This window comes from Sebastes fasciatus, chromosome 7 (assembly GCF_043250625.1).
Source record: "Sebastes fasciatus isolate fSebFas1 chromosome 7, fSebFas1.pri, whole genome shotgun sequence".
Classification (NCBI taxonomy): Eukaryota; Metazoa; Chordata; class Actinopteri; order Perciformes; family Sebastidae; genus Sebastes; species Sebastes fasciatus.
The window spans coordinates 9,512,289-9,528,361 of record NC_133801.1 but is presented as its reverse complement, the minus strand read 5'-3'; the positions used below and the strand labels follow the sequence as shown (position 1 = coordinate 9,528,361).

General features: G+C 41.4%; 1 protein-coding gene and 1 long non-coding RNA gene across 2 annotated transcripts in view; both read right to left on the bottom strand.

Annotated features, from left to right (window-relative positions):
• Nucleotides 1–16,073, bottom strand: part of LOC141771314 (uncharacterized) — a 202,033-nt gene that overhangs the window by 89,204 nt on the left and 96,756 nt on the right. The window lies entirely within an intron of this gene.
• The window catches only part of ankrd13b (ankyrin repeat domain 13B), a 54,463-nt gene continuing 40,217 nt past the window's right edge, over nucleotides 1,828–16,073 (bottom strand). The window contains exons 11-16 of the mRNA XM_074641415.1: nucleotides 14,103–14,239; nucleotides 13,200–13,357; nucleotides 12,707–12,895; nucleotides 11,921–12,084; nucleotides 8,031–8,107; nucleotides 1,828–4,925 (exon numbers count right to left, since the gene is read on the bottom strand). Coding sequence (XP_074497516.1) covers nucleotides 4,724–4,925; nucleotides 8,031–8,107; nucleotides 11,921–12,084; nucleotides 12,707–12,895; nucleotides 13,200–13,357; nucleotides 14,103–14,239 — 927 coding nt within the window. The 3' untranslated portion in view covers nucleotides 1,828–4,723. The remainder of the gene's footprint in view (nucleotides 4,926–8,030; nucleotides 8,108–11,920; nucleotides 12,085–12,706; nucleotides 12,896–13,199; nucleotides 13,358–14,102; nucleotides 14,240–16,073) is intronic.

Below are 16,073 nucleotides of genomic sequence, written 5' to 3'. Positions count from 1 at the left end.
CGGCCACAGGTGTCGCTGTTAAGAAGCATTTCTGAAAGTTACAAATAGTCCCTTTAATAAGAGCACCGACGTCTTTTCGAAGCAGTTTCGGTTGTAACGGCTGTAACGGCTGTAACGGATGTAACGGTCGAGAAAGAGACGTTGGAGGAAAATGGCCAATCCTCGTCAGCAGCCAGGTGAGCAAAACAGGTTGATTTCCTTTAATTAGTCCGGTAGGAGCTACTTTATCATGTAGTAATAGTGGAGCGATAGACTTTAACATTATATGATATCTTTACAATACAGCCCTGCCAAGTTTTCTCTTTAGTTTGGAGTGGTATGGTAACTGTTAGTGATGGCGAGCTGAAGCTTCATGAAGCATTGAAGCTTTCCAACAAATTGGTTCGGAAAAAGGGTTCATTTCTAAAGGCTTCAGGGTCACGAAACCACCTGGTGGTCAAAGAGAGTAAAACAGGCAGATATGATATATATATATATGATATAATATATAATATGTCTTTTTTCTAGTAAGTATATTATGAGTATATAACATACATGTATAATAAACTGTAATTGTTTTGTGAGGAATGCATCTTATGTGTGTAATGGTACGTGTCCACAGCCTCCGTGCTTTCCACGCCCCCCATTCATTGTCTACGTAAGCAGTCGCGCAATGCATTCTGGTAGCGTGGCGTCGCGATTCGAGAGACTAAGCGTCATGACGCCCGCTCCTCATTTGCATAAAGTTGAGGGCTCGTCTACTTTATGCAAATCACGGGCGACCGACGCGACTCGCCGCCTCTCGAAACTCCCGAGGATCTTTTAAAATAAACGTTGTTGATCCAAATTAAAGACCGATTCATCAACTGCATGGATTATTTCTCGCCTCAAATGTTTTCAGAAACACATTTCAGTGAACTACTTGCGTGAAATAAGAGAAGAAAGTTTCCAAACGAGCCTCCATACTGGTTCCGGTTTGAAAGCTGGGAGCAGCAGCCAACGGCGGCAAAGCGTTCGTCCAATCAGGAGCCGAGTGCCTTGTTTCTAGGGAAAGCACACCAAGCGTCCAATGCTGGGAAGCATCGCGTCCCCTCGCGATAAAAAACGCCCCTGTGGACACGTACCATCGCGCGGTATGGCCGGCCAGCGAGGCTTTGGACGTCATCAATGACGTAATTGGTCTAAAACGATACAAGCCTTGATACGCGCATCGCGGAAAACTTCCTGGATTACTCGACACACGCTCACAAAGCCTCGGCACAGCACGTAACATCACTAGTTTGGAGTGATATGGTAACGGTGAAGTTGCTGCATAACATTAGGACTTCTGTGACGTTACCCATAGTGGAGCGGATAACATCCATTTTCTCGACATACTATACTATGACTTTTTTGAATGAAATTTTACAACATACTATAATATTATATATAATTTAATGTTTCTTGTAACCGAATAATCACAATTGTGTGTCTGAAATTTAGTAATCAGACATGTCATTTACGTGATATAGGCAATGCTACTGTTTTCGATAATGTGTTTATATCCTTGTTTACATCTAAAGACTGGACTGTAATTATAATGATTTATGATGGGTTATAGAAATTATCTCATTTGCTCTGTGCCCTAGATTATAACCAAATCAGTAGTTTTACCAGTTTAAATAATTGGTAAAATTCAGATTTCCCCTTGCCAAAAATGTATTACATCTCCTACCATGTCACTGAGAGGTTATTTATGTCTCAAAACTACTTGATTTCAATAAAGAGAGTTATATTTGACAGATTAAAGTGACAAGGTTTAGAGCTGAAATCACTTTTTGGCAAGTAAAATCTACATTTTGTGGGTTGTATTGCTGCTATAAAGTTATTTCAACAGGTAAAAGGCACTGGGTGGGCTATAATCTGTCAAATATAACTGTCATGAGAATGAAATCAAGTAATTTTGATACATAAATAACCTTTCAGTGACTTGGTATGAGCTGTAATCACTTTTTGGCAAGGGGAAAACTGCATTTTATGGGCTGCATTAGATGTGTTTCAACAGGTAAAAAAGAACTGGGTGGGGCTATAATCTGTCAAATAATAACTCTCATGATTGAAATCAAGTCATTAGACATAAATAACCTTTGACTTACTTTTTAATTGTCTGAGTGTAAACACATTAACACCAAAGGCTCTTTGCTGGTCTACATGAATCGAGAGGAAAGCAAAGGTCCCTTGATGTTTCCACCAATTAAACTTACTTCAGTCGACAGAGCAGACGGGTTACCTGAGGTCTTTTTATTTTATACAGTGCATGTCCCAAATTGAACTGTCAGCAGGAAAATAGTTGAAATAGTGCATAATAAAAATCTGTGGAGCAGAAGAGAGAGGGTGTTACAGAGAGATTGGCACCCTTCCTCTTTGCATACTGATGCTTTCAGCTTCTCTGTCTCTCCTCTGACAGACACACACACCTTGTTTTGTCTGTGGCTCTTTACAAATTCACTTCACACACGCCTGCAGCCCAGCGTTTCCACCAGCCTGATGTTATTCATAATGTCGAGCTGAGTCAGGGCAGTGGAGAAGTTGCGGCCGCATACTGCTGATTCAATGAGAAAATTATTTCATTCTCTTTTGCCATTCTCTCCAACCCACCACCAAAGCAGCCTTGGGTGCTCTGAGTGGTGTTTCTTGGAGGGTTTAGAGTCTCTAAGCTGTCTTTTTCCTCCCTGTCAAGCCTAAAATAACCACAGGCAAAAAAAAACTCCCCCCTTGGATCAGGCTGAGACGTTGGGAATCCATGTCACAGGGAGGATGATGGAGGTGGAAGCTGCTAAAAACAGATCAAGTCTCTCTGGTGCCGACTGACGCTGCAGCTTTCCCTATCTCGTGAGAAATTAATTGCCTTTGTCACCGCCCTTCACTCGAGAGGACCGGGAGAACTAACTTACAGTGGAAAAGCTGCAGCTAAAACTCAGTGTGGGGTCAAGGGATTTGAAGCATGTGGAAGCTGTAATTTAAAAATAGATTAAAAAATAACCCACTCATGCGGTGCTGGTCCAAAAGATGTTTCTTTATTTGAATCATTATCTGAACTCACTTCCCAGCATACACCATGAAAACATCTTGCCGCATCTGCAGCATTTTTTAAAAAGTAAAAAAATTAATATTTTATTCTTATCAACCAGGCAAGCTTAAACTGTGAATTGGAGAGGAGGCAGAGGTGGTTCTCCTCAGTTTGTGCTGATATTGGAGTGCTGAAGTTGTACATTTCTTTGAAAGAAATAATAAAAAAGAGAAGGGAAAAAAACAAGCTGTCTCCGTCTGTCCTCGTCCCTCGCAACAATGTCCCTCAGTGTTTGGCTAGCCTTGAGCTCTGCAATATGACGTTACTTTTACAATTATGAGAGCAAGACTGAACAATCTGTCCAATCCAAGAACCGAACTAGATTTGCTTTTGTTTTCAGCGTGTTGTGTCGTGGAACCAGCTTGCTATTGGGGTGAAATAAAAAACCTAAAATTGCTGTCTATAGCCTCTGCAGTAATTCTTGCGGGGCACATTTTCCCTCAGAGAACGTGCTCAGATATTGCAGGTCTCCAGGCTAGTCTCAAGTCGGACAAAATGAACCTCACACGGGTGCAGACCATGCTGAAATATTGTACACACATTGTACCGTGACTACACAGAAATACAGAAATCCTCCACTCATGTAAGGTGAGAGGATGCAAATATACAGAAAACCTCTTCCTGTAACATTTCTATTCCACAATCCACTTACAAACTATCATGTCCCTTTAATTATTGTTTGTATTACACACAGGCCGGCCACAAACTCATTCACAGTCACATAAGTTAGTACACCTAGTGTTCATCTTGTAGTCTCATCATTATCTGTGCTCCTGCAGTCTTAACGGCTAAAACTACAACTGGCCTGAGTTTAGTTTGTGCTCAAACTTGTCATCTACATCCATTAACAGTCATATATGTGCTCCGCCCAAAAGCTAAATACAGTACATCTGGATTTTGTGCAAATCAAAAAAAAAAAAAAAAAATGCACCAGTCCGTTTTTTTAAAAGGTTTTCATTAAAAACTGAGGAAGTCAGATGGTTTGTCGACATTCAACTCAACTTGACCAAGAAGGTTACAGTAATCTCCCACACCGCTGGTCCTGGTTCGTCACTGCTCCGTCCGCACAACTGTTTATTTTTTATATCACAGTTAAGACTGAAAACCACACAACTCAGTGGCAAAAGGACTCCGTGAGTGTGTGTGTTAGTGCTGGAGCAGAGTTGGCCTAACACATTACGTTTTCAGGACAGAAGGTGATCTGTTGACCCCTGTGTGGAGAGCTGGTTTTGAAACATACACATACACACATAGATACACACACATACCTGCAGACAAACAGAAATCACTCATCCAAGGAGGCATTCCACTAAACTTGCTGTATTGGACGTGTCGTTGGTTGTAAACTGGCACTGGTCAAGAAAGTACCATGTGGCACCAGGGAGAGGAAACCGAGGTCCCTCTCTGGCTGTCTGAGGCCGGACAGCTGCATTGCCGTATGGCTTCATGGGAAAGGTCTGGCGAAGGCAATGGGAGAGAAAGGAGGAGGCCATCTGATTGTATGAAACCATTAAGATGATATTGGCCACTTACAGAGTGTGCTTTAAGTTTTAAAGTAGCCCGTACTGCCCTTTTCTCCCATGTGTCCTTGGTCCAGACCCCTCCCCGTCAAACCCCTGCTGGGACACTCAGCTCTCATTTCTCCATGAGTGACAGCCGGATGATGCGCTGTAGCTCCGCCTCTTCCTGCCGCCGTCGGAGCTCCGCCTCTTCCTGCTCTCGAGCTGAGATCTCCATGGCGATGCGCAGCTGCTCGTTGTAGCTGCAGGTGGTCGTCTGCTTCTTGGAGGGCGTGGAGCAGAGGCTGGTGGGGGCGCAGGGCTTGTGCTGGGGGGTCCTGGGGTGAGGAAGAGTGAAGGAGGTAGAGGAAGGAAGAACACAGGTTGAAGTACCTGTTCTACGACTGAAAGTATGTCACTTCCTGTGGAAGTGTAACTTAAAGTTACAGTAGTTTGGGTATATCCATTTTTTTTTTTATTTTCTGATAAGGTCCCCTTTATACATGTTTTATAGAATTAGGCTAATAGTAAAAAAAAAAAAATTCTTTAAAGGTCATTACGTTATATTCAAGCCCTTGCCAAACAAGTTCACACAATGCTGATTAAGCCTATCGCTGTCAGGGAAAGCTCTCTGTATTTCGCAGTAAACCGGGGTTGTGGAGTCTGTGGCGACTTTCCTGCGCTGGCCGACAAGAAAATGCCCGATACAGCTTATTTGTTCTCAGAACGAGAAGTTAATTAACTCCACAACAACGTCGTTACGTGAGCAGCACACAAAGTGCCGTCACACAAACTCGTTTGCTTACTTACAGTTCTTCACAGCGTAGCTGCTTATTCTACAGTAGCTCTCTGATTGGTTACATGGTTTGTCAGTCTACCTGTGTTACCCAATACCTTGACAAGCAGGAAGGGGGTAGAGACCATGCAGTGGCAGGTAGCTAGGAGTATGGCGGAAGCTCTGGCGGGAAATCCCATGCCCCAGATAAAAAAGAAACTTAGCCTGAATGAGGCCTTCATATCTACGTAGGGAGCGGGTCTTCTTCACGAAGTCCGCCATGTTTCTACAGTAGCCCAGATCGGACAAACCGAACACTGGCTCTAGAGAGAGACTTTCATGTTTTACGTTACCTGAAGGTCACCGTAGTTCTCCAACATGCTTGTGAAACTGCGGTAACATATTTTGTTAATATTTTTGACAGAAATTGACCCAAAAAAAATCTATAAAAACTATTTGTTCAATGATGTATTTATTCTACTCGTACATGTTGTTCCACATCTGAAAAGCCAATTATTCACTTACTCAACTTATTAAAAAATGTAATTGGACCTACTGCCCTTTATCAATAGTTTACCAACGTTTAGATGTTGAGTTACGCTAAAGAGACAAAGCAAGTGACGTGCTGGTAATTTTTAACAACCTGGCAACCCAAAAGTTAGCCTTGAGTACCAGTATCTATAAACCTAAAATAACCCATAAGAGTTTCACCATGTTCTCCATACTGGTTTCACTTTTGTTTCTTCTCAAGTTCATTTTAGTTCTCCTGGGATTATTCAGTTCTTGTCACAAAGAGGACATGTAGAAACGACACATGAATAATAAATTATTACCAGCTATGTCAGGGTGATAAGTTATTTAACTCATTCAATCAAAACAGCCTAGATTGCATTTGCTTTTTTACCCCTTACAATACATGACTGAAAGGACACCATGACAAGGTTTTCCACCCCCAGTTCCCTCTGACATTATAACACTGGCGTAAGTAAACACTGCAGTAGCAAGATTGTGTCAAATGAGGGGGAAGATGTGTGTGTATCCACATCAACTCATCTACAAACAGGGAAGAGAGAAAACACCATCTAAAGATAACAAGCTAAAGTCAACAGCAGTACTGTCGACTGTGAAAGCAGGAAACTCTCCCATCCTCTCCCTTTCTACACACACACACACACACATATACAGTAGTAGTGTACAGCAGACAGGAGATGAGAGGAGAATAGCAGGATGGATAACAGAATAGAGTAGGGGAGGACATGACAGGAATACAGGATGTGAGTCAGGGATGGAGGGAAAGATCTGCAGATGGAAAAAAAATACAATGGAAGAGTGTAAGACACCGAAGAATAACAATACATAACAGAAGAGAGAGGAAGTCAGAGACAATATGGGTGAGAAAACAGCAGGAAATATCGCCTTTGTCCTGTCATTCATGGAGATTTATGTTTTTTTTGAGGATTCCAGCTCTTTTGAAGATAAAAGTTCCATTCATATTTTAACAACAGATGCTTTATCAAACTTTATGTGCAGCTCCTGGTTGTTTCCTGATGATAGAAGGGTTGGACTTTGGAAGGAGGATAGAGGAATGTGGAATGAGTGTATACAGTGATTTACAAAACAGAGAGCAAGACTGAGGCAGAGAGAAAAGGATGAAGAAAGTATGAATGTCATCACTTCATCATTTTATCCAATTATACATTTGTGATAATTAGCATATGAATTCTTGAGTTAAGGCCAAAAATATGTTTTGTGAGGTCACAGTGACCTTTGACCACCAAAATCGAATCAGTTCATCCTTGAGTCCAAGTGGACGTTTGTGCCAAATTTGAAGAAATTCCCACAAAGTGTTCCTGAGATATTCTCGAGAATGGACCAGATGGACAGACAACCCGAAAACATATTGCCTCTGGTCACGGCTGTTGCCGGCGCGGAGACATAAAACACAGAAAAAGACAGGTGAATAGAGAGGCGAAGTCCCGCCCCCTTCCAGTGGACCACCATGAGACCTTATTTCAGAAAAAATATATAACAGCGAGAGACAAAAATTATTTTTGATCCTATTTGAATTGCGCCATTAATCACACATATGATGTTTGTCAATTTAAAAGATAATTTTGCAAGTCCAGAAAGTCACAGTTTGTCATAAAACTGATGAAGTATAAGACTGAAAATACATAATTAGAAAGACTACACAGTAGTAAGTGGCATCTCTCTCTCTGAAGCTACAATGCCTGTGTGTTTCGTACTGGGATGTACTCACAGAGCAACTGGTCTTACTTGTTCTTTTGCTTCCCGGCTGATAAAAAGACCAGGAGTCGCTGGATAAAACAGGTAAGATAACGTTTCATTTGTGCGTGGAACAAAGCTAAATGAGTTAGCTAGCTAGTGTTGGTGACGTATATTGTGCGAGACGAGAGATGTAGTTCACTGAGCGGTTTCACACAAAACTAAATGATGCTACGACAAACTGAGACTTTCTTGACTTGCAAAATGATGTTTTAAATTGATAAACATATGTGTGATTCATGGTGCAATTCAATGGGATCACAGAAATATTTGCCTCTCGCCGTTGACTATCGTATTGACTGAAGTGTAAGGTCCCATGGGGGACATCAGCAGGGGAGGGACTTTGCCTCTCTATGGGATAAAAGAAAAAGAGATATCTGACCTCTCCAGACGACTTGGGTCATTGGGCAGAGGGTGTGTTCCTGGCTTGCTGTTGGTCAGCGCCTCCCAGATGGTCACCTAGACACAAAGAGGAGGCCGCACAGGAAGTCAGAGAGCGAACACAGGAAGTGGGTAGTGGACAGATAAAGAGATGGTGTAGCATGTAAACACACAGCATCCTCCCTGCAGGCCTTTTCCTGTTAATGTATGCTAAAATACCTCTCACTCACACATCACAGTGACAGCCGGCTGGCTTCATTATGAATTATGAACTGACTGAATGTAAACTACATCGATCCTGGCCCCGCTTCTTCAGTACGCACGCCCAATATTAATACTATTACTGATATGGCTATTAATATTTATAAGCAACTGTTAAGATGAATACACTATTAATGCACATCATACCATTTATACTGAAATCTACATTAATAAACAATAACTCATTTAATGGTTTTGCATTATTTCACAACAAACTGCGGATAGGGATATTATATTACTATTGATCATTTTCAACCGGCGTGCATACATTTTTAGAAGCTGCTTCTGCATTTTTACTTAATCTTGAGGCCCTCTCCTTACCAACACCTTTATCAGACTTGATTCATCATTAGTCATCTGAATAAGTCAGAACACTGCATCTCCCTATTTATAATTTCTTTATTTGTTTATTTAATTTGTTTTTTCTATGTCCTTTTTAATTCAATTGATAGTTAACTAGCCTACTCCTTTTTAGTATGGGTTCTTTTTCAGTTTGTATGTGGGTTGGATAGGGAGGGAATTTGCAGCCATGTTTGTGTGAGTTTGTGTTTTGTATCTTTTGTATATTTGGTTAACTAAAAAATTGGAAAATAAAATATTCTAAAAAAATACATAAATCTTGAGGCCCTGTCTTAAAATCTAGTTTAAATACATATAATATTTTAGTAAATATTATGCTTACATGGTGCAAATTCCTAAATAAGTTTATGTTTAACCAAATAATCACAAACTCACTGATAAACAACAAACCTGGGGTAGTGTTTCAGTGTAGAAATATTAGTTTGTTTCTAGGTGAAATGCGTTGGGGGAATGTGTATGCAGGGGGCTCAAATGAGGCCCTCGCAGTGGGTTGCTCTGGTCCTGTTCCTACATTCTGTCCTATCGGGTTCCTAGTTTCATTTCAGTACACTATGAAAACCAAATTAGGGAAACTAGAAGTTTAGGTCACATCTCACGTTACAGTGAATATTTATGAATCTTGGTTTCATTGACAAAGTTGTGTAGTAATGCGGTGCAAGCTCAGACTACTATGAAAACACACATTTTGGTGCGTTCAAGTGATTGTAGGAACTCTCACACCCAAGATATTAAAGTTCAAACCACTTTAATGCAAAAAATGACTATATTCACAACGTCTCCTTATTGTTCCGTACAATATTGCAAGCTCCCAAAAATCAGATCAGGTGAACATCAATGTTGAATGCGGACTACCCCTACGTTTCCTTTGTATGCTGCTTTTGTCCTGCACCTGCACCAAACGTGTACACCATCCAAATTCTTGACAACCTAACGACGACAAACAATAAATCTCCCAACCTCCCAATCTCTTCAACTTTGAATAAATGTTTATGACACTGCAAGTTAGGTTTTAATACTGTAGTCAAATTAAAGGAAACTGTGAATGAAAGATGGGAAATTACAACCTCGTGGTGCGTTTTAGAAGATGGGCGATTTGTACGGTAGTTAATGCTGTATGTTTTACATGCACTGTAAGCAGTATGGTCCTTTAACGCCTGTCCTGCTTCCAAATTAGAGTTGTAATTAAAAATGGCACCTTTTTCATCACAGTTAGAAGCAGCAGTACAGCAGCTCAGGACAGCAGGCTGCTGAGGAGGATTATACAAACTACAGCACAAATCCACAGCTGCAACCTGGCTTCTGCCTCCTCTACATTCCCCTCCCGTATCCAAGCTGAGAAAACACTGAGGATGTTCTCTGACCTGTCTCACCGAGCCTATTTATACTTCTCTCTCTCTCTGTACCTCTGGAAGAAGGCCAAGGACTATCAGGACCAGGATCCCTTTTGGATTTCAAACGGCACCTATCCTGAGGCAGCGTTGAACATAATGGGTCTGGGCTCCGCACATCACGGGCAATTTATTCTGCTTATTGATTTTGCTTCAGTATTGATTGTTTTTATTTTGAAAGCGGTCGCTTTTTTTCCTACTTCAGTGTGTCTATTTGTCTGGTCTTGCTTGAGTTATTGGTGAATTTACTGCTGTAATTTGTACTGGGTATTTCAAAGGGGGAATATTGGGCACCTTGGTCGATATGGCGACATGACTTTGTGAACCTTGACGTCGTGCAAAACTTTTGCAATCTGTGCTCAATTAGTACTTTATAAGGAGACACTAGAGGCATATATATTTTACAAGTGCAAGAGCCAAAATTAGTCAACACAATCAAAGGTGATATAATTGGCCATTGGCTAAGACCCTTCCCTTAAAGGTATGGTCAAACATGAGTGAATGCAGGCAAGTGACCACCACCTGCCGAGGTGATATTTGCATGAAAGTTCACCAAAGTTGAACTGCATTTTGAATGCAAAGATGCTTTGCCACTGGAAGCGAACATTTTTTTAGACCCTTCGCTCACATAGAATAGTAGTGAACGGGAGGCGAATGTTAATTTTGAGCATGTGTGACCGTGCCTTAACAGCGATTGTCCAATCATAGCTGAGTAACCTTAACTAGGTCAGTCAGGCTTTGAACTTCTGATGTTTAACACAGTGTGCATGTAGCTGTAGTAAGAGAGGGTTTTTTGTTAGCTTTTCCAAAAACAACAAAAAAAGTGCAAGGAATGGATTAAACAGTGTGTTTGTGTGCTCGAGTGCAGCGTTTCCCAAACAACAAACCATCGTAACCCAATTCACAATAGGCCTTATCTATAAATAGTGAGAAGAGCGAATTTGTGCATACATTGAACATTTACTGCTCATTTTTGCATCACCTCATATTATCTTGAAAAGGTAAACCAGCCGTTTCGAAGAGATAAAGGTTTGATAAATCACAACTTTGTTTCATGCATGTGTTATTGAAAACATATAAACATGTTAAATACTTTATAAATGACACCAAATAAATGCATTCAGGCAGAGTTAACAGCCTCTCTCATTCTTTTCATTTCCTCTCATCAGTTAAACAATATACATCTAGGTGGAGTTAACAGGCTCTTGTTTTTTTTCCTCTCATCAGTAAAACATACATAATGTACGCTAGCCTTTCATATTAGATTCAATGTAATAAGTAGGCTATAATTATCAGAACAATATGAACATCCAGGCTCCCTCATGTGGCTTAAAGGTGTACTGCAGATACAAATGTTTAATAAAAGACTGGAAGATATTCGGCAAATTTGTTTGGCGACCCTAATAATATCTAGTTTGATCGACCTGTAGGTCCCGACCCGGTCTAAATGCTCTAATGTAAGCTGCAAAAGTTAGCAGCTAACTAGCTTCCTACATTGGTAACCGAGCCATCCAAAGCGAAGGAGCATTTCATTTGCTATCTACAGCTAGCTATAGGTTAATTAAAAAAAAAAGCTTATCTTAATTAGCCAGCGAGCTGATTAAGCTGAACCTTCCAGCAACAGTTGTCATTAGTGGTCACTGGCTAGAAATGAAAAGCCTTTCTCTCTGAAATCATTGGTACATCTGCAACCATTATCACTGTAAACTGCATTATGTCATATGTTAGAATGGAAAGCTTAACAGGTGTAGCAACAGTAACCAAGGGGGGCGGAGCTTACTGAACAGTCAATTAAACAAGGTCTTGTTTTAAGATGTCTGACTGGTGTTTCTTCAATTTCAGAGCAGAAGACTATCTCTCAGGAGTGACAATGTCAGCTCACCTGATCGTATTCGGAGCCGGCCTCCAGCAGACTCTGCTGTATGGCGAACTGCAGCAGGTCCTCCTCCTCATCCCTCATGCTGTCTCTCTGTTTGCCCCCTAGCATGGAGTATCCAGACGGGGGCTCAAACACACACGGGGGAATCTCTCCGGCTCGACATGACACTGCAGCACACAGGGGGAAGGCAAAGGGCAAGAGATGGGAAGGAGTGTTATCTAACAGTAGAGGAGATTATACTAAAGGAGAAGAGAAGGGAGAAGGGAAAACAGAACAGTAATGTCTGAGTGAAAGGAAGATAAATCCAGAGTGAAGTTGCATCAGGTCATTTTCCTTCCAAAGTATTATACTCAACTGCGTGGACTGTAACTCAAGTTAGAGCCTTTCTGCAAGATAACATCAACGATTTCAAGAGAGGTTCCTTCTGAGCGGTCACACAATAAACTATATCTTCCCTCTGTGTGGCCGTAGATTTAAACGTGGCTGTTGGGATTTTGATCAAGTGATAGGATGATGAGTAAGCCATAATCGCCCTCACAACACAAAGAACATAACCTTGCGTCCAACAGCAGTGATTAATACTGCTCATAACTCCACTGTGTGGACTAGTGAAGTGTGGTTCAGGTACAGCAGTAAATATTAGTGGAGATTTATACAACAGCTTATTGGAAAAATAATCTGCAGAATATACAGTTGAGCTGAGAGACTCATCATCATCATCTGACGAAGAAGAAGATGTCAGGAAAGACGTCAGTATAATAGGTGGAGTGTATGGGAGTGTGCTCTTACTGGTGGAACTGGAGCTGGAGACGCTGGAGGAGTCACTGCCTGGAGATGGGGTGTCTGTCCTCGGGATGTCCCTCTGCCCGTCCCCCTCCACCCCCACTTCGTTGTCAGCACGGACGCCCGTCCCCTCCTCGCAGCCGTTCAGGTTGCTGAAGGTGATCCTGGCGTTCAGGATGTGGTAGAGAGGGATCTCTGCAGGTGGCGGAGAGAAATAGAGCAGAAGATGACATTTCTTATTGTTATTATTAAGTCTGCGTCTTTGCATCAGTCTCGACATCCAGTTAACCACGCTTGTCTTTATGTCAATTCTTTTATTTTTAGTGAGCACATTTGCAATCTTTTCTGTCCTTTTTACTCACGTCATCCGTCCGTATTCATTTCTTTCCATCCATCTTTGTATCTATTCTAATTTCCCATCATCCCCTTTATTTAACCAGCCATCATTTCAACCTCCCTCCCTCCGTCGTTCCATCCATCTCACTCTCCCGGCACTCACCGATCTTGACAGGGAAGCCAGGCGGCAAACGCAGAGTGATGAAGTCACGCAGCTTAGCGAACAGGGCGTTCGAGATTGCCATGAGATCGATGATAGGCACCACTTGTTCTGCCAGGGACAGAGGATGGGACTCGCACAACCACAACTTGGCTTTAAACCTGGAAACAAGAACACAGTCTGAGGATACTGATGAGGTGACCAGTAACGGAGCGTGTTGATGAAAATGACCAATTTCTGACTTCAGCATAATTGAAGCAATTTATGTCCTCATTCAAGTGATTAGCTCTTTGGCCAGACGAACACAAAGACATTGATTACATCAGCTAACGGCGACTGTCCACGAGCTGCTGAGTCGTGATCAAATTGAGGCCAATCAATGCTTATATTCTAACTTGTCCAATAATGAACAGAGCATTGAGAGGCAGCTCTGAAACCTCCGACACTTCATCCTCATGATGTCCTGTCACTTTTTATTAAGTGCTAAAGAACAATGAAACTGACAACTGAAAATGACAGACAGGCAGATAGTCAGTTAGAGGAACACAAGGCAGATGATTGGACAGCATGTTGGCAGGTGGATGAGAGAAGCAGGGTATCGTTAGCTACATTATAAAGAAACAACATGCTTCAATTTATCCTGAGAGACACTGCAGGGCTCTTCCATTTTTAGTTTTGTTTCTTTAAGTTAAATAGTGAAGTAAAGATGAGCTGTGTCCGTCTTTCCCTTCAGGATCTCGGTGGTCAGCAGCCATAGACGGCTGATCTTATCCTGCCTGTATGTGTGTGTGAGCCTGTCTACTCTCTGTCCATCAGTTTGTCAGCTCTGGCACTTTGCTGTGAGTTTGGAGGGCGACTTCACTGTATGCATGGCTGCCTGTCTGTTTTCCTGTCTGTCTGTGTCACCTCTGGGTCTTGGTGGTGAGCTGGCACGGGTGGCCGATGTCCCTCTGAGTCGGTGACAAGCCGGGGTTGAAGTATTCCTCGGCCGTCAGCGCTGCAGGGTTGGTCAGCGCAGGAGTCGACATCTGGGTCACCAGGGCCTGCAGAAAGTAAATAAAGTGATTCTTCAATATCCTGATGTAACCATGTGTTGCCATTTTAAAGATAGTAAAGCGTTCATTGATCCATAATAAAAACAATGAATCAAAACCAGTGACTCAAAGATTACTTTACAAAGTGCAATGATTTCTGGCTTTTCAAACTCTTTGCTATTCTGTGTTGTGGAACAAAACACTCACCACCTACTGGGATTTCAAGGCTTTCCTCTCACAGTAGCTACTAGGATTTCCAACAGCTCAATGAAAAGCATACTTTGCTCAAAAGCCCCAAACTAGAAAATGAAAAAGCAGTTTTCTAATTCCAGTATTTTCCATCATTACAGTAGATGTGTTTGTTGGTTCACTGCTCTAATTAGTAGCTCACTGTCAACTGTTAAGTATGACTTTAGTAAACCTGTCAAAGGCAGGCAACCATTACGGGAGGAGGTAGAGGCCGCTAAAGACTTGTGAGACAGAAGAGACAGTCTCTCTGTGCATTTTTCTTCCAATTGCAGTCAATTCATTACAATCAATTTAAGGCATTTTGGCAAAATTTAAACATTACAGCTTTATAGAGGCACAAAGTATCTGCAGAATATATGTCAAAGCCAAAAAAAAGCTTTTGCTGAGCAAACACTGGGGTGTATCTCTGTGTTGTGTAGAGAGAATAGAGAGGCATGTAGTAGGGCAGTAACGGCCGGTGCAATAACCATCTCAGAAAATATCACGGTTTCACGATATACGGTATTACACTATTATTATTTTATTATTGTTAATATTATCATTATTATTATTAGTAGTAGTGTTATCAGGTACAATGACCCTTAAAGTAATGAGAACAGAATTATAAACCTGTAACTATAACATTTTATATTTAGGGCTGTCAAAGTTAATGTGATAATAACGTGTTAACGCAAATTTGTTTAAACGCCACTATTTTTTTTAATGCATTAACGCAACTTGCGATTTTTAGGTTGTAGCGGGCTCAGTTTTAAAGCTAGAGGAAAGATACTGGTATCATATGAAACCAGAAAACCTAAGAAATCCACTGATACACTAAATTGTCGCGAAGGAGGCTGAATAACGCTCCAAACTTATGCTACATTTTGGCGAAGAAAATGGGTTGTATGGGTACCCACGAGTCTCTATGGACTATGGACAAACATGCGATTAGTTACGATTAAATATCTTATTCAATTGACAGCCCTAGTTATATTACTAAAGCATGTTAGTTTACATGTTAGCAGCACTATAGCATGTTAAATTAACTACTAAATGTTAAATGACATAAGCTGTGAGCTTTTAAAATAATGTCCTATTATTATTAACAATAAAAACAAAACTGTATGTGTGCGACAGCGCACGAGGCTGCACCTGTCTGTATCCTTAACTTACACACTCACTTAGTTTTTTTCAATACCGTAGATAAGCAAATGCACACAGTATGATAACCGTCAACTTTCATACCACGGTATCCCTTGATACTAGTATACTGTTACAACCCTATGCTTGGAGTTGAAAAGAGCAGAGGTGACAGTGAGGGGGAGCAAGTGAAAAGACGAAGAGAAGGAGGGACGTATGAGTCATAGGAGCTCTCCAGCAGAAACAAATTTAAAAAAAACATAATCAATATTTGAGAGCAGGTTGGAGCCTCTGACTTATTGTTTTACTCTGCAGGCATGCTCTCCTGTTGACACTGTGGACCAGGATTCATACTCTCTGTCCATCCAAAGAGGGGAGGAGATGGACGGTGATGATGCTAATAATGAAGATGATGATTCATTCAGCACCAGAACCCATTAATCATTGCTTTCAACATCCCCGTTACAAACTCAAC